Source organism: Cervus canadensis, chromosome 25, assembly GCF_019320065.1.
Source record: "Cervus canadensis isolate Bull #8, Minnesota chromosome 25, ASM1932006v1, whole genome shotgun sequence".
NCBI lineage: Eukaryota > Metazoa > Chordata > Mammalia > Artiodactyla > Cervidae > Cervus > Cervus canadensis.
Window position 1 is genome coordinate 6,406,922 of NC_057410.1, and position 23,471 is coordinate 6,430,392.

General features: G+C 35.4%; 1 protein-coding gene across 4 annotated transcripts in view; it reads left to right on the forward strand.

The window, feature by feature from the left end:
- Positions 1–23,197, forward strand: part of USP15 (ubiquitin specific peptidase 15) — a 125,024-nt gene extending 101,827 nt beyond the window's left edge. For all 4 annotated transcript variants that reach the window (XM_043446343.1, XM_043446344.1, XM_043446345.1 and 1 more), the window contains 13 exons: positions 1,525–1,683; positions 1,762–1,986; positions 7,361–7,444; positions 7,535–7,629; positions 7,727–7,918; positions 8,808–8,923; positions 9,108–9,380; positions 9,778–9,848; positions 10,200–10,315; positions 10,931–11,080; positions 13,210–13,313; positions 18,936–19,024; positions 22,749–23,197. In XM_043446343.1, the coding sequence (XP_043302278.1) occupies positions 1,525–1,683; positions 1,762–1,986; positions 7,361–7,444; positions 7,535–7,629; positions 7,727–7,918; positions 8,808–8,923; positions 9,108–9,380; positions 9,778–9,848; positions 10,200–10,315; positions 10,931–11,080; positions 13,210–13,313; positions 18,936–19,024; positions 22,749–22,931 (1,857 nt within the window). In that variant the 3' untranslated portion in view covers positions 22,932–23,197. The remainder of the gene's footprint in view (positions 1–1,524; positions 1,684–1,761; positions 1,987–7,360; positions 7,445–7,534; positions 7,630–7,726; positions 7,919–8,807; positions 8,924–9,107; positions 9,381–9,777; positions 9,849–10,199; positions 10,316–10,930; positions 11,081–13,209; positions 13,314–18,935; positions 19,025–22,748) is intronic.
- The last annotated feature ends 274 nt before the right edge of the window (positions 23,198–23,471 follow it).

A 23,471-nucleotide genomic window follows, 5' to 3' on the forward strand; every position in this document is an offset into this window, starting at 1 on the left:
ATCTGAGAGAACAGCATCGAAACATGTATATTACGAAGTGTGAAACAGATCGCCAGTCCAGGTTGGATGCATGAGACAAGTGCTTGGGGCTGGTGCACTGGGATGACCCAGAGGGATGGGATGGGGAGGGAGGTGGGTGGGGAGGTTCAGGATGGGGAACACATGTAACTCCATGGCTGATTCATGTCAATGTATGGCAAAAACCACTACAATATTGAAAAGTAATTAGCCTCCAACTAATAAAAATAATTGGGGGAAAAAATATCCAAAAAAAGTTCTGGGAGATGGTAAAGGAAATAAATAAAAGTTGAGAAATACAGGTATGGTTCAAAATGACGACAGACAGACAGCAGATTGCTTTAGAATGTAGCATATCTCTAAGAAACCCAAGTAAATATTTTCTACAAATGTAAAGACTAAATTTGGGCAAGTCATTAAGCTCTGAGAACTCTTATTTTGAGAGTCATAAGTTTGAAAAATTACTGAAATTAGTCTGCAAAGCAAACACTAAATATTGAGTATGGTGATGGTGGTAGATTAGTCACTAAGTCGTGTCTGACTCTTGCGACCCCATGGACTGTACCCTGCCAGGCTCCTCTGTCCATGGGATTCTCCAGGCAAGAATACTGGATTGGGTTGCCATTTCCTCCTCCAGGAGCTCTTCCCAGCAGTTTTCAATCACTTTTTATACAACTTAAATGATTTTCTTATAGGAAATCGACTGGGCAACATTTTATTAACTGTATGCTAGCTCTTTAAAAATAAATAGCAACAAAGCAGAAAAACTCCTGCATTTGTTCCTTAACTTTCCAAACTTTGGACCAGCTGGTTTAGACAAATCATTCCTCAGCCTTTATCCATAATTCCAGTTATTTTCATTTTACGAGATGTTCTCATTTAAACTTACATTGTAAATAGGTCCTTGAAACCTGACTTTTTTCTTTCACATTTCTTTTCAGTCTCATCAAAAAAATACTTAGCACTGCAGTGGCTAGAAAAATTATATATGAGCATGAATATTCCTTTTGTCTCTACGAGATTTATCCTCTTTAAACACAGGAGCTGAATGAGAGCACTGTAGTTTTGAAGTGACCCAAAAATATTACTAAATTTTAAGTCTGTGTGTGTGTGTGAGCTCAGTCATATTCGACGCTTTGCGACCCCATGGACTGTAGCCCACCAAGCTTCCTCTGTTCATGGAATTGCTTCCACTAAGAGCAAATCTTTAGTGTTTCCCAGTTCTTTGTACAAAACTGCAATGTTTTCTCATTGTTCTTTCCTCAGGTCAATAGTTCTTTTCTATTTTACAGAATAGTTATCATTATTAAAATATTTTTAGATATGTATTTATGTGTATTTATCCATATGTAATTTTCGTATCTGCAAATTACTGGAAAAGTGCCACAGGTTGATTTCAGGATTACAAATAAATTTTAGCAAGTAGATGAATTCACAAATATGGAATATCGACTATATATTTTTTAAGTCCCTAGAACTGATTTTATAGTTTTGCTTTTCTTACAGACACAGGTAGGACGTTTTGCACCTCAGTTCTCTGGATACCAGCAGCAGGACTGTCAAGAACTATTAGCTTTCCTATTAGATGGACTACATGAGGATTTGAATAGAATTAGGAAAAAACCATATATACAATTAAAAGATGCTGATGGAAGACCAGATAAGGTAAATTTAACCATGTTATTGTCACATTATTACAATACTGTGATATCTCTGTGTAATATGTGTCTGTTTTCCTTATAGGTAGTTGCTGAAGAAGCCTGGGAAAACCATTTAAAAAGAAATGATTCTATCATAGTAGATATATTTCATGGCCTTTTTAAATCAACTTTAGTTTGTCCCGAATGTGCTAAGATTTCAGTAACATTTGATCCTTTTTGTTACTTGACACTTCCATTGCCCATGAAGAAGGAACGTACCTTGGAAGTTTATTTAGTTAGAATGGATCCACTTACCAAACCTATGCAGGTAAGTAATGATTCTTTTCTTTGCATTTGTTATTTTTATGAAAAATTAGTGCTGAGTCCTTATGCCTTAAGTACAATTCAGTGATAAACTTTTTTGTGTAAGAGATTTTTATACACTGAATACTTTCAAAATTAGTACAACTCGTCATGTAAAAAGCAAAATTTTCAAAGGCATTTTCTTATCAAAGAAAAAATGAAAGGTGGTTTGATTTTACAATATTGTTAGGAATATTAGCTTACAAAGATTAATAATATAGTATTATTTATCCAGTTTTCCAAATGGAACTTTCTTTAATGTTCATTGTAGTTTTCTTCCTACTGGGTATTGGAAGTGGGTCTAATATTTGCTGTACATTTTGATTTATGATATGATAAGATAATGGTATATTTTAAATACTTGTAATATTTAAGCATTTTAAGAACTTGGAAGAGAAGTGGAAATTTAGTTAGGGTAAAAATACTTGCTTCAGTAATGCTCTGATCTCTTAATAGTTTGGTTAGTCTACACAAGAATAGAACTTTATTCTCTGCAAGAGCCCTGTGGTAGACTTTAATATCTATTGTCTGCCTGATTCCATTCCCTATTGTTATAATTGGGTTGTTTTACATTTTATGAAGCAAAGCACTACATATTTTCCCTTTCTTAATCAGTTAATCCTTTTCTGATATTTGACCTACCCTAATAAAATATTATAACACTTAACAAATTTTTTTATGACCTTTGGTTTATTTTAAATTTTGTCCCCTAGACCGTGAATTCTTCGAAGAAAAGAACTTTGGAAATCTTTTTATTCCCAACCCTCATGACTTAGAAGTGTTCAAAAATTTTATTCATTCAAATATGTATTGGGTACTTTCTGAGTATAAAGCTCTAGTAAACAAAGTAAACATAGTTCATCCTTTAAAAAATTGTTTACTAAAATCCTAGTATAGGTTCCAGCCAGAATTGCAGTTTATTAGAGTGTATTAGTTATATTAGTCTGCTCAGGCCACCATAATGAAATACCATAGACTGAGTGACATAACAGAAATTTATTTTCCCGCAGTTCTTGAGGCCGGAAATGGAAGAATAGAGAACCAGCTTGGTGGTTTCTGATGCTGACTGTCTTCCTCACTTACAGATGCATGCCTCCTCAGATGCATCCTCACAGGGCGGGGGGATAGAAAGTGGGGACATAGGCTCTAGAGAAAAAGGAGTTAGCTTGGTTAGCCCATCTGATGAGTTTTCCCATCACTGAAGTTGATTTAAATTAAGAAGGTCTCTTTAACAAGTGGTGCTGGGAAAACTGGTCAACCACTTGTAAAAGAATGAAACTAGAACACTTTCTAACACCATACACAAAAATAAACTCAAAATGGATTAAAGATCTAAATGTAAGACCAGAAACTATAAAACTCCTAGAGGAGAACATCGGCAAAACACTCTCCGACATAAATCACAGCAAGATCCTCTATGACCCACCTCCCAGAATATTGGAAATAAAAGCAAAAATAAACAAATGGGACCTAATGAAACTTAAAAGCTTTTGCACTACAAAGGAAACTATAAGTAAGGTGAAAAGACAGCCCTCAGATTGGGAGAAAATAATAGCAAATGAAGAAACAGACAAAGGATTAATCTCAAAAATATACAAGCAACTCCTGAAGCTCAATTCCAGAAAAATAAATGACCCAATCAAAAAATGGGCCAAAGAACTAAACAGACATTTCTCCAAAGAAGACATACAGATGGCTAACAAACACATGAAAAGGTGCTCAACATCACTCATTATTAGAGAAATGCAAATCAAAACCACAATGAGGTACCATTACACGCCAGTCAGGATGGCTGCTATCCAAAAGTCTACAAGCAATAAATGCTGGAGAGGTTGTGGAGAAAAGGGAACCCTCTTACACTGTTGGTGGGAATGCAAACTAGTACAGCCGCTATTGAAAACAGTGTGGAGATTTCTTAAAAAACTGGAAATAGAACTGCCATATGACCCAGCAATCCCACTTCTGGGCATACACACTGAGGAAACCAGATCTGAAAGAGACACGTGCACCCCAATGTTCATCGCAGCACTGTTTATAATAGCCAGGACATGGAAGCAACCTAGATGCCCATCAGCAGATGAATGGATAAGGAAGCTGTGGTACATATACACCATGGAATATTACTCAGCCATTAAAAAGAATTCATTTGAACCAGTCCTAATGAGATGGATGAAGCTGGAGCCCATTATACAGAGTGAAGTAAGCCAGAAAGATAAAGAACATTACAGCATACTAACACATATATATGGAATTTAGAAAGGTGATAACGATAACCCTATATGCAAAACAGAAAAAGAGACACAGAAATACAGAACAGACTTTTGAACTCTGGGGGAGAAGGTGAGGGTGGGATATTTCAAAAGAACAGCATGTATACTATCTATGGTGAAACAGATCCCCAGCCCAGGTGGGATGCATGAGACAAGTGCTCGGGCCTGGTGCACTGGGAAGACCCAGAGGAATCGGGTGGAGAGGGCGGATCGGGATTGGGAATACATGTAAATCCATGGCTGATTCAAAGAATAAAAAAAAATAAAATAAAAAAAAGAAAAAAAAAATTAAGAAGGTCGTTAGTAATTGCTTTGAATATGTATTATATATTGAACTCACATACTATGCAAGGTGCTGGATGTACAAAGGTATTTCTTGTCCTTCTTCTCAAGAAGTTTGTCATAACAGTGTGAAGAGTTCTCTGACAGGGCGCTCGAGGAGCATACAGAAGGAGTAACCTACCTGAACTGGCAGTGACGCCTGTGCTGAATCCTGAAGGATGGTTAGGATTTAAGCACGTGAAAATTGGGAATAAATACCAAGAGAGTGGCACACACAGAGAGAGGGTGAGGCAAAAGAGAGCAGGGCCCACTTCTGGAGCTACAGGTAGATGATACGGTAGACAGAGGCTAGACCACAAAGAAGCTTGATGCCCTATCACAGAAAGCTTGGACTTCATCCTGAAGACTAAAGGAGCCGTTAAAGCTTACGAAGTAAAGCCATTGTGTGGCCAGATTTATGTTTCAGAAAGAACACTGGCTAGTGCAAAGATTGGATTGGAGAGGCTTAGATCAGATGTACTAAGATTAAGTTTTTTTATACTGATGAGATGACAGATGACAAGGGCTTGGACTCTTAAGCTAAGTATCAGGATGGCAGGCAGGTAGAAGAGCCAGTTGAATATAGGACTTGAAAGTATATTATGGGATTGGAAAACTGAGGAGAATGGTACTCTTTGTTTTACTGGAAGATACAGGAAGAAAGTTTTAAGAAGAAGCCTAATTTAGTATTGGATATGTTGAGTTAACATGACTTAAATTTGTGTTTTGTATTGGACAAATTGAGAATCATCAGGAAAATTGGGAGAAGTGTCAATAAGCATTGACTTTGTGTGTGTAGACTAGAGGAGAGAGCTCTGTGCTTGAGAGAGAAATTGGGTGGTGAGCTCTATGAAGATGGTAGGGAATGTCTTAGAAGGATGAGATCACCTAATTGATCATCTAAACCAGAACAATTTGAAAAATGAAAAGGGCCATATTAATAATTATTCCAGGACATCAGGTTAACCCAGGACTGGCCAAAGCAAACTGGGATATATTGTCACCTAATCTAAGGAGAGCATATAGAATCAAGAATGCTAAAGATAAAAGCCTGAACGATTACACTAGAGGGTTAGTTCTTCCCTCAAAAGAAGATTTGACCAAGGCATTAGAAAAGAATAAGATGTAGTAGTGTTGTAGGGAAAGGAAGATTTTGAAGGAGGCAGTGGTCAGCAGTCTTACTACAGAGAGATAATAAAATAAAGACCGATAAAGACTTGGTTAAATGGTAGTATTGACAGCCTTGATCACCGGTTAAAGAGGTGAGGACAAAAGCCAAGAGTGGATTAATAAGTGAATGGGAGATAAGTTAAAAGGCTATTTGTAAGCAGAAGAGAAAGGGAGATAATTGATGGAGAATTATTAAAAAGCAATGAGAGATGGTTTTGTTTTTTGAGACATTTCTGATTTTATAAGAGGTCAAAAGTAAAGTGAAAGTGTTAGTCGCTCAGTTGTGTCCAACTCTTCGCAGCCCCATGGACTGTATAGCCCACCAGACTCCTCTGTCCATGGAATTCTCCAGGCAAGAATACTGGAGTGGGTAGCCATTCCCTTCTCCAGGAAATCTTCCCATCCCAGGGATAGAACCTGGGTCTCCTACATTTCAGGTGGATTTTTTACTGTCTGAGCCACCAAGATAAAATGAAATAAAGGATAATTGCTGAGTTTATGTTCTCGAGGAGTCAGAAGAGAATATATAGATGCCAGGGTTAGCCTTTTTTTTTTTTTTTTTTAATTGTTTCCATCTTTTTAAGTACTTGTAGAATGGGAAATAGCAACCCACTCCACTGTTCTTGCCTGGAGAATCCCAGGGACGGGGGAGCCTGGTGGGCTGCCCTCTATGGGGTCACAGAGTCAGACACGACTGAAGCAGTTTAGCAGCAGCAGCAGCAGCAGTAGAATGGGAAGAGTATCAGCTGATTCTCTTTCCTTGTATCAAAAGAGACAGAGAAAAAGACTTTTTAGACTCAAGTTTACAGGGGAAACAGTAAGTTGGAGATTTTCCTATCACCTAGACTGTTTTCTCACTCAAATAGGTATTCCGCTGATAGTGAGAGGAGTAGTGGTGAAATAAGAAGCCTAAGAAGTGGTGACGATTTTAAATAGTTATTGAGAGAAATAAGAATAAGCAAATAAAGGAGACACAGAAGAATTCCTGGCTAGTGTTGAAGGATCAGTTGAGATTGGGCACTGTGAGTTTGTAGTACACCCAGTCTATAAAGTTGGGCAGTTTACTCCAGCATATCTAAACAACTCTAAGAACGTATAGCAAGATTAAAATTGAATAGCTGAAAAATAAAGGTAGTTAAAGTTTTTGCAATGAAATAGTTGAAGGGGTGAATCATGGGGATGGAAGGGCATGGAGATAGTAAGGAGCCAGTGGAAAAAAGTGAGTTAAAAGGACTAGGTATATCAATGCAAGCCAAGAATAGGAAAGAATGGGTTTCCAGGAAAAGCAACTAGTGTTTAGACAGTTAAGAGTTTAAGGAAAAGGAGATGGCAAGGTCTGAGAAGTGAACCACAGTTAAATGCAAGTGTAGGCCTTTGAATTGAGCAGTGAAGGAATAATAAGGCTAAGATAAACTGTCCACGTGGACTTTGTCACCCAGGACAATGGCAAGATTGGAGACAGACACTGTGGGCCAGATGCCAAGTGAATGTGAGGAAGCAACCAGAAGGTTAGTCTAAACTAGTGAGTATTTTTTCCAAAGTAATAAAGTCATTGCAATTTTCTTTTTTGTTTTTTAGTACAAAGTGGTTGTCCCCAAAATTGGAAACATACTTGATCTTTGTACAGCACTGTCTCTCTTGTCAGGAGTACCTGCAGATAAGGTAGGATGTTTCTGGGTTTAAAGTATGTAAGCTGGAGTGTAGTTTTTCACTGTTGTAAACCCTGCTTAATAGAAATTTATTTCCTTTTAGATGATAGTTACTGATATATACAATCATAGATTTCACAGAATATTTGCAATGGATGAAAATCTTAGTAGTATTATGGAACGGGATGATATTTATGTGTAAGTATGAAATTCATTGCACAAATATTTCTTGAGAAAAAATTGAAAGGAAGTATCATAAAATTTTCAAAGTTTATAGTCAGTTTTATCCTTGCAGGTTTGAGATTAACATAAATAGGACAGAAGATACAGAGCATGTGATTATTCCTGTTTGCCTGAGAGAAAAATTTAGACACTCAAGTTACACCCACCATACTGGTTCTTCACTTTTTGGTCAGCCTTTTCTTATGGCTGTTCCACGAAACAATACTGAAGATAAACTCTATAATCTTTTGCTTGTGAGAATGTGGTAAGTGCCAAACAGTTCTATATTAACAAAATAAAATATTAACTAGCTAATAAAAGTAAACATGTAAGGTACTATCAGAATATAACTAGTCATCTATATTATCTTAGCTTTGTTTAGACAGGTAGCAGTGTAAGAAATCAAATTATAGGCTAATCCAGTTTCTTGATCATGTGAAACACTTCACTGAGATAATTTCAAATAGAGGAAGCATAAATTCTCTTAGTTGTTTTACACCAAAAGTTTATAGTTGGAAGAAAATAGTTTATCATGTATGCACTTTGAAATCATAGCAAACGTCTTATGCTTCATTTCTTTTTACACAGTGCTCATACTGATAACAAGAACTCATAATAATAAATAGTTTTATTTAAAAGGATAAGCTTTTATGGTTCTTTCTTTTGTAAGGCAACACCTTTTTGAATTGAACCTTGATTTGAATTAAAGTAATCAAGAATGACATTTACTCCCTTTCTTTTATCTGTTATAACTGACACATTTAGTATTCTTTCTTGCACACCTGTTTTAATCATTATAGTCCGATAACCCATACATAAAGATCACATTACAATCTGTAAGTGATCTTAGCCATACTATATATATATCATCTAAATGAGGATCTTTAGAAAATAATTTTATGAAATTATTTTCCACAAACTTTTAACATGAAAGAGGAAGACGTTAAAATCCTAGAAGTAGCAAATTATTTTTTTTAAGACAGCCAAACACAGATGATTAAGGTACCATACCTTGAGTCTGAATTTATCATTGAATCCACTAAATGATCATTGTTAAGTGCAATAAAAGTTTTGTTTTATTGAAAGAATGGAAAACTTTTATAAGTTTTTATCTTAATAGAACTGAACTTGTTTGATTTCTGATTTTACTTCAGCCGATACGTCAAAATATCTTCTGACACTGAAGACTCTGAAGGATCCCTGCACTGCTGTAAGGACCAAAACATTAACGGGAATGGCCCGAACGGCATCCATGAGGAAGGCTCACCGAGTAAGACTTGCGTATTACATTGTGAAATTTTCTCTGGGGTTAAACTGCTGCAGAGGGAAAGTAAGAGGATGAGGATTAAGGAACTTAACAATATCTGCAAGCCTGGGGGGGGAAATGTTCATATCAATAAGTATTAATAATGTAGCATTGGTTTTGTATAAAGATTTCTACTATCTAATACTAGGTGAAATGGAAACAGATGAGCCAGATGATGAATCCAGCCAGGATCAAGAACTGCCCTCCGAGAATGAGAATAGTCAGTCTGAAGATTCAGTTGGAGGCGATAATGATTCTGAAAATGGATTATGTACTGAAGAGACTTGCAGAGGTCAACTCACGGGACACAAAAAGCGATTGTTTACATTCCAGTTCAACAACTTAGGCAATACTGATATCAACTACATCAAAGATGATACCAGGCATATAAGATTTGACGATAGGCAGCTTAGGTTAGATGGTAAGTATTTGTGGAAAATGACTTAAACACTAAATTTGACCAAAGTGTGTTGGGGATTTTGGTTTGTTTGTTTTTTGAGGTGAAACTTTGAAATTCAACACTGTCCTGAGAATTAACATTTACTTACCTATCTACATGTTTAAATGAAAAGTCTTCATTTCTAAGTATACTAAAACACGTCAATGTTTATTAAATGAAGATTGGACTTATGCTTAAGTTTTGTATCTTCTTTAAAATATTTTAATGGCTTGGAAACAGCAAAGTACCCTGATCACCTAGTACAGCAATCTCTATTCTGCTATATATCTTAAAATGTATTATTTTATATCTTAAAATATATTAACTCTTAATATCGCATATTAAATCTTAAAGAAAAAAAATATGTTTTCCACCTTAGAAAGGTCTTTTCTTGCTTTGGATTGGGATCCTGATTTGAAAAAAAGATATTTTGATGAAAATGCTGCTGAGGTAAGTCATTGCTCATTCCTTCTTTCTCTCTTTCATATTGATCACACTGTTTTGTTACACTCTTTTTCTTCTACCAAATATGTTTATTTTGCAATTTTAGAAGTGGTTATGTGTTAAAAGAGAAAAGGTTCATCTTGTTTGAACCTGCTGACTTGACTATTAAACTTTCTGATTGTCTGTATAGGTGTGTATACAGAAAATGTTAGAAGTACTGTAAATCTCAGCTGAAATAAGCTTTTGATTTATTTGAGAACATTTAGGAGTTTTTCATGACTATTCATAGTAATATGATATCACTAAAATGAGTTTTGTTTCATTTGTTTTCTTAACTCAAGAAATACTTCTCTTTAGGATTTTGAAAAACATGAAAGTGTGGAATACAAACCTCCTAAAAAACCCTTTGTGAAATTAAAAGATTGCATTGAGCTTTTTACAACAAAAGAAAAGCTAGGTGCTGAAGATCCCTGGTAAGAGACAAAATTAAATAATTGTTTCTAATTATTTTTTAAGGATATATACTGAGGTATGTGCTACATCAAATTGAAAAAGTAATAGTTAAATTCCCTTTGATATTTTAAACAATAAGCATTTGTTTATATGTTATAATATATAAGAGGAATGAAATGTCTTTAAAAGTATATTAATGTTAAACTTTAATCTCGTTTTAGTATATTTTCCATAATAGCCATTTTACTATGAATAATTCATTTTAGTTACATTTTTCCAGGAACTTTTAGCTGTGGAGGTATTCCAACAGAAGTTTTTTTAGGAAAATCACAATATATTTTGTGTTGTTACTAATTTGAGTCCAGAAAGTCTCAAGATTTTTCTAATACCTTTATTTCAGCACAGTTTTGCTACATCCATGTTTTTTTTAGCTTACTAAAATGTAAATAATCTAGCCCTCGTTATTTCTTTGAATACTTATTTACATACTCACTTTCAATAGTTAGATCTATTTGAAAAATGTATTGATGATTAAAAATAACAAGTTCCTGTCAGTCTGTTACATATTAGACATTACCTAATATTACCTCTGACATTGTCTCTAATAAGCTTTAAATATTTCTTTATATATTTAGGTATTGTCCCAATTGTAAAGAACATCAGCAAGCCACAAAGAAATTGGATTTATGGTCTCTGCCTCCAGTACTTGTGGTACATCTCAAGCGATTTTCTTATAGTCGATACATGAGAGACAAGTTGGATACCTTAGTTGATTTTCCTATCAAGTAAGTTCTGATTGAGCTTAATAAACCTTGGGCACCTCTAACTTTTTTTAGCATCACTCCCAAATTATAGGTGTTTTTTAATTTATTTTTACACGTAGTTGACTTTAAATATTATGTGATTTCAGGTGTGGTATAGTGATTTGATATTTTTATTCATTACACAGCATATAAAGTTACTACAATATTAACTGTATTTTCTGTGCTATACATTAAGTCCTTTTGACTTATCGTGTATCTGAATCCTTTTCACCTATTTACCCATCCCCCACCCGTCTTCCCCTTTGGCAACGTCAAGATTGTTCTCTGTCTGTGAGTCTGTTTCTGTTGTGTTATATTTGTTCATTTGTTTTGTTTTAGATCCAGTTTCAGTTTTTGAGTGTACTTTTTGGGTTGTTCTAGCAATTTGTATGGATTAGTAACAATTTTTATTGCTTTTCTTAAGAGATCTTTCAAAAGACAAAGAGAAAATACATTAAAAAAAAAAAGAAGTAAAACTCATTTTATGTTACATTATCTTTTGAGTTCACTGGCCCTGTTTGTAAATCTAAGATACTTCATGGGCTCTTAGTGATTTTGTTTTCATCATTAATCCTCATTATTCTTAAATGTAGTTTTAAAAAGACTAATGTGAAAACTGAATAGTGGAATTGTTTACAAGGCAGATGATGCAGTATAGTAGTAAGTCATTCCTATTGTCATCTTTTGGTTTTCTTATTTCAGTGTCCAGAGTAAGTCATCCTATTTGTAAAAATATATAAAGAAGTCTACAGACAACATATCAGTAGTCTTTTTTTGTTCTTTCATTAAAATCATTGAGAATTCAGATGGACAAAAAGGGAATAATGTATCTTCATTCATGGAGTCCAGGAAGGACTTCATTACACCCTATTTTGTAAAAAGACCATGCTGCTCTCCCATTTTCCTGAAAAAATCATTGACAGTATTCTTTCATATTTCATAATATTGGTATACCAGATTTACTTACTACAGTTTGTAAGTAAAGAAATACTGAAGGCAGGTGTTGTATATGCGTGCAGAGGTGACTAGAAGGAAATAGATGGTGTAATACTGAAAACACTCTCTGGATTGCTTATTCTAATCCATGTTTATAAATTTAAAATTGAAAATGTTTTGCAATTATAGAATAAAAATGCTTATTTTCTCTTTAGCAAAACAAAATTATGAGCCATCAACCTTTTCAAGAATACAGCATTTTGAAAATATGAGTAAAAGAAGAAACAAAAGTAATGATAAGCTAAATCTGTTAGAGATCTATTTGCAATTTACAATTGTTATTGCTTTTTAATTAGACAAATACAAAAAGAATAACCATAAAAAAAGATAAACTATAAAATGGTCATATTCCAGTTTTGTTTGTGATAAATTATAAACAGCTGGTTGCATTTCAAAGAATGTTGCCCATTTAGGATGCATAGATCATCAAAACCTGGAAAACAGAGAATAGATATTAGGGTTATATTTAAATATATTTTATATTCAAATTAGGATAAAATTTCTAAGAAAGTTTTTTTTCACTGTCCCTGAAAAGTGAAAGTGAAGTCTCTCAGTCGTGTCCGACTCTCTGGGACCCCATGGACTTGTAGCCCACCAGGCTCCTCCGTCCATGGGATTCTCCGAGCAGGAATACTGGAGTGGGTTGCCGTTCCTTCTCCAGGGGATTTTCCCTATCCAGGGATCGAACCCAGGTCTCCCGCGTTGCAGGCAGATGCTTTAACCTCTGAGCCATCACTATCCCTTAATTTTTGCTTAAATAATTTCTGAAAACGACTTTAAAAAAGAACCCACATGATAAATGGTGATGTCTATATTTCCTCATATACTAAGAAATGCATTAGCATGAAAATACTAATCTGAATACAAATGATCAGTGGAGAATTTTTAAATTGTCAATCCCAAAGAAAATTTTTGCTGAAACACTCAAATCTCAAGGATATTTATATTATTTTATAGTTATTTGGCTCTTAGTAACTTCTTTAATGAGATATATATGTGTGTGTGTGTGTGTATAGGATTATATTTAAATGAGAGTCAAACAACACTGACTGAAGAGTAGAATTTCATTACACTTAGGGAAAGCATATAATTAACTTCATCTCTTTTTTAAACAGTGATTTGGATATGTCAGAATTCCTAATTAATCCAAATGCAGGTCCTTGCCGCTATAATTTGATTGCTGTTTCCAACCACTATGGAGGAATGGGAGGAGGACACTGTAAGTTGATAATTTACTTTTTTACTAAAGTCATGATGTTTAATAAGGCCAGACTCTTTTCCTTAAAATATTTATTACTTCTTAAAAGAAAAATGTGAGATGTGTCTTACATACAGTAGTCACTCAGTAGATGTTGATTAATGAATGAATCAGCTTTTGAACCTCTTTTTCTTTTTTTACCATTTAAGAGAAGAGGTTTGAGTTAATCATACTCCTCAGTTAAAGCACGGGAAATCACTAGTCCATTCAGGGCTCCTGTCCTTCCCCATTCTCCTTCTCCTTCCCTTTCTAAGGTGTTTGTTGTGTGTGCTCTCACAAATCATGCATCATTGTTAATTTATATGATTGTTACTCTGCTGTAGCTTTTACTCCTCTCTCCTGACACTTAAGACTTCTCCATATAACTTTATGTCAATTTAATTCATTGCTTCTAACCACTCATGACTTCAGTTCAGTTCAGTCGCTCAAAAAGAGGCGTGTCCGACTCTTTGCGACCCCATGAATCGCAGTACACCAGGCCTCCCTGTCCATCACCATATCCCGGAGTTTACTCAGACTCATGTCCATGGAGTCGGTGATGCCATCCAGCCATCTCATCCTCTGTCGTCCCCTTCTCTTCCTGCCCCCAATCCCTCCCAGCATCAGGGTCTTTTCCAATGAGTCAACTCTTCGCATGAGGTGGCAAAAGTATTGGAGTTTCAGCTTCAGCATCAGTCCTTCCATTGAACACACTCATGACTTACATCTACCATATTTTATTTCTCTTTTCACTTCATGGTGGACATCCAGATTAACTTTAACTTTCTACCATCTCAAGAACAATAAACATCATTGTTTTTAGTCTCCTATGTGAGAATTTCTTTGAGCTACACACCCAGAAGTAAGATGCTGGGTTGGAGTAAAGTACTGTGAGATGGCACTCCAAGATGATGATACCAATCTGTGCTCTCCAGTTGATAAGTTTTTCTGAAGAACCATCATTGCATTCTGGGGTAAATCCTATTCATTAAATATTTTCTCATATACTCAGTTGGATTTGGTTAGCTGGTTTTGCTTAGGATTAAGTAAAATTTAATTCATGTGTGAAATGATATTATAGTTGTTTTTTTTCTAAATTGTTCTTACTTTCAGTTTCAGTTCAGTCGCTCAGTCATGTCTGACTCTTTGCGACCCCAAGAACTGCAACACGCCAGGCCTCCCTGTTTATCACCAGCTCCTGGAGTTTACCCAAACTCATGTCCATTGAGTCGGTGATGCCATCTAACCATCTCATCCTCTGTCGTCCCCTTCTTCTCCTGCCTTCAGTCTTTCCCGACATCAGGGTCTTTTCAAATGAGTCAGCTCTTCGCATCAGGTGGCCAAAATATTGGCATTTCGGCTTCAACATCAGTCCTTCCAATGAACACCCAGGACTGATCTCCTTTAGGATGGACTGGTTGGATCTCCTTGCAGTCCAAGGGACTCTCAAGAGTCTTCTCCAACACCACAGTTCAAAAGCATCAATTCTTCAGTGCTCAGCTTTCTTCACAGTCCAACTCTCACATCCATACATGACCACTGGAAAAACCATAGCCTTGACCAGACGGACCTTTGTTGGCAAAGTAATGTCTCTGCTTTTTAATATGCTATCTAGGTTAGTCATAACTTTTCTACCAAGGAGTCAGCATCTTTTAATTTCATGGCTGCAATCACCATCTACAGTGATTTTGGAGCCCAAAAAAATAAAATCAGCCACTGTTTCCCCGTCTATTTGCCATGAAGTGATGAGACCGGATGCCATGATCTTAGTTTTCTGAATGTTGAGCTTTGAGCCAACTTTTTCACTGTCCTCTTTCACTTTCATCCAGAGGCTTTTTAGTTCCTCTTCACTTTCTGCCATAAGGGTGGTGTCATCTGCATATCTGAAGTTATTGATATTTCTCCCAGCAATCTTGATACCAGCTTGTGATTCTTCCAGCCCATCATTTCTCATGATGTGCTCTGCATATAAGTTAAATAAGCAGGGTGCCAATATATAGCCTTGATGTACTCCTTTTCCTATTTGGAACCAGTCTGTAGTTCCATGTCCAGTTCTAACTGTTGCTTCCTGACCTGCATACAGGTTTCTCAAGAGGCAGGTCAGGTGGTCTGATATTCCTGTCTCTTTCAGAACTTTCCACAGTTTATTGTGACCCACACAGTCAAAGGCTTTGGCATAGTCAATAAAGCAGAAATAGATGTTATTCTGGAACTCTCTTGCTTTTTTGATGATCCAGTGGATGTTGGCAATTTGATCTCTGGTTCCTCTGCCTTTTCTAAAACCAGCTTGAACATCTGGAAGTTCACGGTTCACGTATTGCTGAAGCCTGGCTTGGAGAATTTTGAGCATTGCTTTACTAGCGTGAGATGAGTGTGATCGTGCGGTAGTTTGAGCTTTCTTTGGGATTGGAATGAAAACTGACCCTTTCCAGTCCTGTGGCCACTGCTGAGTTTTCCAAATTTGCTGGCATATTGAGTGCAGCACTTTCACAGCATCATCTTTTAGGATTTGAAATAGCTCAACTGGAATTCCATCACCTCCACTAGCTTTGTTTGTAGTGATGCTTCCTAAATCCCACTTGACTTCACTTTCCAGGATGTCTGGCTCTAGGTGAGGGATCACGCCATCATGGTTATCTGTGTTGTGAAGAACTTTTTTGTATAGTTCTTCTGTGTATTCTTGCCACCTCTTGATGTCCTCTGCTTCTGTTAGGTCCATACCTTTCTGTCCTTTTTTTTTTTTTTTCTTTTTTTTTTTTTCATTTCTGTCCTTTATTGAGCCTATCTTTGTATTAAATGTTCCCTTGGTATCTCTGATTTTCTTGAAGAGATCTCTAGTCTTTCCCATCTATTGTTTTCCTCTTATTTCTTTGCATTGATCGCTGAGGAAGGCTTTCTTATCTCTCCTTGCTATTTTTTGGAACCCTACATTCACATGGGTATATCTTTCCTTTTCTCCTTTGCTTTTTGCTTCTCTTCTTTTCACAACTATTTGTAAGGCCTCCTCAGACAGCCATTTTGTTTTTTTGCATTTCTTTTTCTCAGGGGTGGTCTTGGTCCCTGTCTCCTGCACAGTGTCACGAACCTCCGTCCATAGTTCATCAGGCACCCTGTCTATCAGGTCTAGTCCCTTAAATCTATTTCTCACTTCCACTGTATAATCATAAGGGATTTGATTTAGGTCATATCAATGGTCTAGTGGTTTTCCCCACTTCAATTTAAGTCTGAGTTTGGAATCAAGATTACTACCTAGTCTAATGAAACAGGCTAGGACACTTTACCATTTTTATGTTTCCTGTTGCAGCTAGTATAATATAAGAATTAGTCAGTCATTAAAGTTTAGTAGAATTCATCCAATAAAATTATCTGAACTTCAGAGCCATAAATTATTCTATTTATGTCATGTTTATTGATTTTTTTCCAGAATGTGTACATATTGACATCCTCCATTTTTCTTAAAATGTGTATTTCCAAATTTATTTGAGAATAGTTGTTTATAATACTCTTATGCTATATTTTTGTCCCTTGTTCTTTTCTGTCTTTTCAAAGAATTAGGCTTTCTATTTTATTATGTTCTTCTTTTTGTTATACATGGTATGTATTCTGTCTTGTTGATTTTTTTCTCTTGTTACTTTGAGTTTGCTCTTTTATTCTTTCTTCGGTTTCTTGGGTTGCATGCTTAACTTTGTTTTCCTTCTTTTCCCTCTGTTGAAGGCTATAATTAAAGCTATAAGTTTTCCTTTAAATACTTCTTCATCACTATTGCATAAATTTTTAAATGTAGTCTTCTTTATCTTTCAATTCTGTGTATGTTTTTGTTTCCCTTATAATTTTCTGAATATCACAAGATTATCTCATATGCTTTTTCAAGTATATGTTTTTTGTAAAGCTCTCCTTTTTTTTCTTAATTTTATTTTATAGCAACTAGTGCCATTATCTATATTAAACGTAGGAGTTTATTAAGGCTTTCATGTAGCTTAATACATTGTCTGCTCCTTAAATGTTTATGTACTTTAAAAGCGTATGTATTCCCCATTCAAACATAGAGTTCTCTATTTCTATTACAGTTACTTATTAGTTGTATTTAAATCATTACTATTTCTGGTTATTTTTGATGTTCATTCTTTTTCTAAGATAAATTTGTCAGGACTACTACTAAAATGTTGATTTATCTGTTTCATCTAACAGTTTTATTAGGTATTTTGCTTATTAGTTGCATTTATATTTAAAACGGGTAGCTCTTCTTTTATCTATTGTTCTTTTTTACCTGAGTTTGATATTCATTTTTTATTTTGTCTTTTTCTCAGAATTAAAAATATTAGTTTAGCTTTCTTTTGATACCATCATTTAGTTTGCAAACTCTGTGTGCCTTTTTGTTAGATGTGTCTGTTATTTTTTTCTTTTTTTGAAAGTCGCTCAGTCATGTCCGACTCTTTGCGACCCCATGGACTGACTATACAGTCCATCGAATTATCTAGGCCAGAATACTGAAGTGAGTTGCCTTTCCCTCCTCAAGGGGATCTTCCCAACCCAGGGATCAAACCCAGTTATCCGACATTGCGGGTGGATTCTTGACCCACTAAGACACCAGGGAAGCCCAATATTATTGTTAAATCTTGTCCTTTTAGTGTCAAACTTATTGGTCTGAAAATATGTTTCTTTAAATTTGTGAATGTGGTCGACTTGATTTCAGATTGACAGATTTACAACCCATAATGGGCTTCATGCAGAAGAATAATTTTAAGAGGAGTAGGACTATTTAGAAGACAAAGTCTATAGTGTCACTCTTTAAAAGTTATGACAGCAGATAATTGTTATGAGTACATTTTGCAGCTTTATTTCTTCAGTTATTGGGTAGTTTATACAAAGTATGAGATAGGAAAAGTGGGCAATTTTTTAATATAATGATAAAGCGGATCTTTAAAGTTTGTGCAGATTAATTGATTGCTTTTTACATTTCTCTTTCCTTGTACTTTTGTTAAAGACTGGAAATGATTCTGATGTAAAAAAAAAAAAAAAACACCACCACTACAGATCAATGAGATATAGTATTATTGAAAAAATATTGGTCATAGAAAATTTAAACTTACAAGTTTAAACTTTGAAACTTTGAAAATTCAAACTTTGGAATCATAAACAGAGCTGAGTTTAAATCCTAACCTGCTGCCTAACAGCTATACTCTTGGACAAATTAAACTTCTCCTGATGCCTCACTTTCTTCATCTGTAAAATTAGAAGAATAGTAATGGTAACACCTTCTTTATGAGATAATACAGCACTGGGCCTAATACAAATGCTAATCACCATTTATTGTCATTAGTATTGTTATTCTGTGTATAAAAATAATAATAAATATGTCCTGTGTGTTCCTGGGATGGAAAAAAAAATGACTGGGATAGAAAATATCATAGACTTCCAGATTATAAAAAATTATTCTAAAAACCTTTGATCATTGGAATCAGTTGAATATATGATAGATTGGCCTAACATAGATGATTATCATGTAATTTTAATCAGTATTCCTTATATAGACAATTTTAAAGTCATGAGGGTTCCCTCCCAGAAAACCACAGATCATAGAAGTGATTGTATTTTTTTCATTAGATACTGCTTTTGCAAAAAATAAAGATGATGGAAAATGGTACTACTTTGATGACAGTAGTGTCTCAACTGCGTCTGAAGACCAGATTGTGGTAAGTGTGTCTTTTAATCCTGAAGATCAAGGAATCCATTGTTTTAAAAGGGGCCCATGGAGCACCATAGTCTATATTCTAGCAGTTCTAATAGTTGAGGGACTCATTCTTGTTTAAAGATATGTAAAATTGTCCTCTAAGTGGAGATCTGTCTTCTAAATTTGCCCACTAGCAGAAGCATAAGTTGAACATGAAAACTTTTCTGGTAGTTTTCAACATGAAAACTGGAGTTTTCTAATGAAAATATTAAATTTGCCCCTGAACAATAGGCTCAGACATTCTAGACACTGGCTAAAGTCAGAATGCTAAAATAGAAAAATAAAAAACTTTTAAGGGCCTTACCATACCTGAGATATTTAAAGAAAAGTCTTATCCTTTATGACACTTACGTATTCAAACTCTCAAAATGATATAGTTAAATAAAACAAATTACAAATTTTTCAGAATTAGCCCTGTGTAATCGTCTGATGTTTTCTGAATAGTAGAAAAATTAGGAAGTTACATCTACTCACACTTGCATCAGCTTGTCAGCCACAGCTGGAGCAAAAATATTGGCATTTGCTTTGTTTCCCATCAGAGCACGTTTTTATTATCAAATATTGATTGATGGTGTTGGTTTAGTCACTAAATCGTGTCCGACTCATGACCCCATGGACTGTAGCCTGCCAGGCTCCTCATTTTCCAGGCAAGAATACTGGAGTGGGTTGCCATTTCCTTCTCCAGGGGTCTTCCTGGCCCAGGGATCAAACTCAGCTCTCCTGCATTGTAGATGGTCTCCTGCTTGGCAGGTGGGTGCTTCACTGCTAGCCACCAGGGTAGCCTCTGTTAGATTGATGAATATTGATGTGAAATTGATGTAAAATATGAAAATTGATGTCATCTGACAGGTGACTAATGATGTTTTAAGAAGAAAACTAAGGCTTGCTTGATAAGAATTTATCATTCTGTAAATTTTGCCTTTATAAATTTTACTTATTGATCGCAGTATTGACAAAGAATGAGAAGTGTAGTATTTCCTCGTGTGATGATATTTCCTGTACAGAGGTTTCTGTTGGTGTGGGCAGCACTGACTGCTTCACTTTATTTCCCAGTTTACATTATGTATTCCTCGAGGGCAGAGACTAGCTTTTTGTTTTGTTTTAGTTTATCACGCTTTAAAAGTCTTCAACTGAAATTGTTCAGTTTAATAAATTAATAAACTTCTGAGCCAAGTTACTGGCAGTTTTAATCAGTTATTGTATACATAGATATGAAGCTATTTTGAGCTGTTTATAGATGTTTTATATCTTTATCACCTGTTTGTACACATGATTTATATACATATCATTTCTTATCTCCCTGTAGCTATGGGAAAGAACAAAATGAGACTTTTGAAGTCTTAGTATTTTTTAAATGTGTTTATGCTTAATTCAACTACATTTTTAGTTTATGTTTAGACTTTTAATTTCATATCATATCCCTCATTTTTCAGTTAAGTTCTCTTTTTTAGTCTCCCAACCGAAACCCCGAAGTTGCCTACATCCTCCTTCAAAGTCTGTTTAACAACACTGCCCTAATTTTGCTTTCAAATAAATATCTTGTTTATATAAAGTATGTTAATTTGATGTTACTTTACATTTTAACAGTAATAATTCTTCATTTAGTCAACAAGTGTTTGAATACATTCTATGTATAACATTGTTCTACACAAGGTTGAAAGTGAAAGTGTTAATCGCTCAGTCCAGTAGCTCACCAGGCTCCTCTGTGGGAGTTCACAGGCAACAACATTGGAGTGGGTGGCGGTAGCCATTCCAGTCTCCAGGGTATCTTCCTGACCCAGGGTTCGAACCTGAGTCTCCTGCATTGTGGGCAGATTCTTTGCCATCTGAGCCACCAGGGAAGCCGAAAAAGACGGCTGTCTCTGATGTCAAGAAGCTTACAATCTGAAGGTGACAGAGAAGTGAACTGACAATTGTACATGATAATTACTGTTAAATATCTTGACTATAGATTGAGGCAGCTGTCTCAACTGATTTGGAGTGTAAGGAAACAGAACGAGTGCAGGGAAGTTTACATAGAGAAAGGAGTGTTTGATCTGAGTCTGCAAATATGAATAGTGGTAAGTTAGACAAAAGAACCAAAACCGAAGGTATTCTTAGCAAAAAGAACAGTAGCTACGAAAGCAAGGAGGTGTGGCAGAAGATACCATTTAGCTAAGGGAACAGCAAATAATTTGGTGTTACTGAAACAAAAGACTGTTAGGAATGTGGAGCAAAAATTAGACTGGGGCTAAACTTGGCACTCAGATCATGAAAGATGAGTTTGTTGTTTTGATCTTTTCTTAAAGTCTGTAAGAAGTGTTGGGTGGTTAATAGAAGAACATTATTAAATTTCCATCTTAGCATGTCTTGAGAGCACTAGAAGACAGATTGGGGGGCACCCAGTAAGAAGCCCAAAGGCCATTATTCAGCCTCCAGAGGAAAGGAGGCTGTCCTGAAATTTAAGCCACAAGAGCTTCTAAAGTTAAATTAGTGGTAGTAAGTATATATAGACAGGGGAGAATGGATTTGTGAGCTCCTTAGTGGATAGAAATAATAGAACTTGATTAAGATTACATGTAAATAAAGAGGGGGAGAAAGATGACTCTGACATTTACTAAGATGGTAAATAAGAAAATTTGCTGTGAAATTGATACCTGTGAAGTTAATAGCTCTGTGGCAGTTTCCATTAGGTACTTAGACTAATTGGACTAGGGTTCAGGGGTGAGAACTGGCTTAAGTTATGAATTTGAATTGTCTGTCTTAGGTAGCAGTTAAAACCATAGGTTGAGTGAATCACCTATGGGAAGATACGTATTCAGAAGAGCAGTGAGCTGAGGACTGAAAACATGGATTTTTTTTTTTTTACTTTAAGTCAGGATTTAATGAGCCCACAGGAAAGTCAGAAGAAACTGTAGAGATGAAGCATCTAAGGAAAAGTAGTGTAACAGAAGCCAAAAATGCTTTAATGCAGGAGGAGGAGGAGTAAAGCATTAAATGCCACAGGAAGATGGGCTAAAAAAGGCACCCATTTAATTTGTTTATAAGAGGTTTTTGAGCCTGGTGAAAGGCATTTCAGTACAGTGGCTGCGGCAGTCACATTGAATTGAGGAGTGTGCATGAGAGTAAATGATAAACAGTAGATTTTCTGTCTCCAGCCTGGCTGCAGGGGAAGAGTAAGAGGTATATGGCAGCTAGAAAAGGAAGGAGAGGAATTTATGATGGGAAAAGACTTAAGTATTTTTTATGCCAAAAAAGTCGTCATTAAAGATACACAGTGATGATTGATGGAGCAGTATCCTTAAGATGGTAACAAAAGTTAGAATCTAGAACAACTACAGAATGAAGCTATTACTATTAGAAGGACACTTGCCTTGTCCTTAGAGACAAGAGGAAAAGAAAGAAGGCATAGAATTCTATTTCACGTTAGAGTAAGAAGGTGAATCTGTGATATGGTTGCATTGATTTATCTGTCCAGCTAACTTAGAAGAGAATAAATGTTAAATCCAGTGACCATTCTTCCTTTATAGATAGAAGTCATACTATTGATATAGTTAATAAATTTTAGTAACCTCCATTTGACCATGTGTGGTTTTCTTGATTTATGTCCTATCACCAAAATTGGTTATCAGCTAAAAATTCATTCTGTTTTTAATGTGATCTTTGAGAATCATAACCATTTTAAAATTCTTTGTTTGTTTTAACAGTCCAAAGCAGCATATGTACTCTTCTACCAGAGACAAGACACTTTCAGTGGAACTGGCTTTTTCCCCCTTGACCGAGAAACTAAAGGTGCTTCAGCTGCCACAGGCATCCCACTAGAAAGTGATGAAGATAGCAATGATAATGACAATGATACAGAAAACGAGAACTGTATGCACACTAACTAATGAAAGTCCTAGAAGCCATAAAAGAGAGACTTTCCTGCTGGTGGTGTCTATTGAAATGATGAAATTACCCACCACATTAAACAAAAGTCTGAGATGGGGAGTTTCAGATCACTGAATGTAAATCCTTTATCAGATTTTAACTTGTGCAGTACTTGAAGTGAAACACAATGAAAACTTTAACAGAAATTGTCTCTTAATACATTTACAGTCTTGTATTTACAAGCTAAATATATATAGGAAATCACAAATAAATCCCTTTTAAGTTTGCTGCTGTTTTGATGAATTATGTTTTCTTTAATTTTTTGGATGTGAGTTAATTGATGACAAATGTTAAATTTGTGGATGTTGGTCATTTATTTTGCTCAGATAATAACTGCAAGAAACCTATGGCTGAACTTAGTTCTTGGATAATCTAGTTCATGTGCATTAGGCTGCCTCATATACTACTATGAGAATTAGCTGCAGTATCTATGTGGCGTAAATACTGCAGGAGTATTCTTGGAAAACCAAATTTTCAAACCTTTACCTGGTAATCAGTGT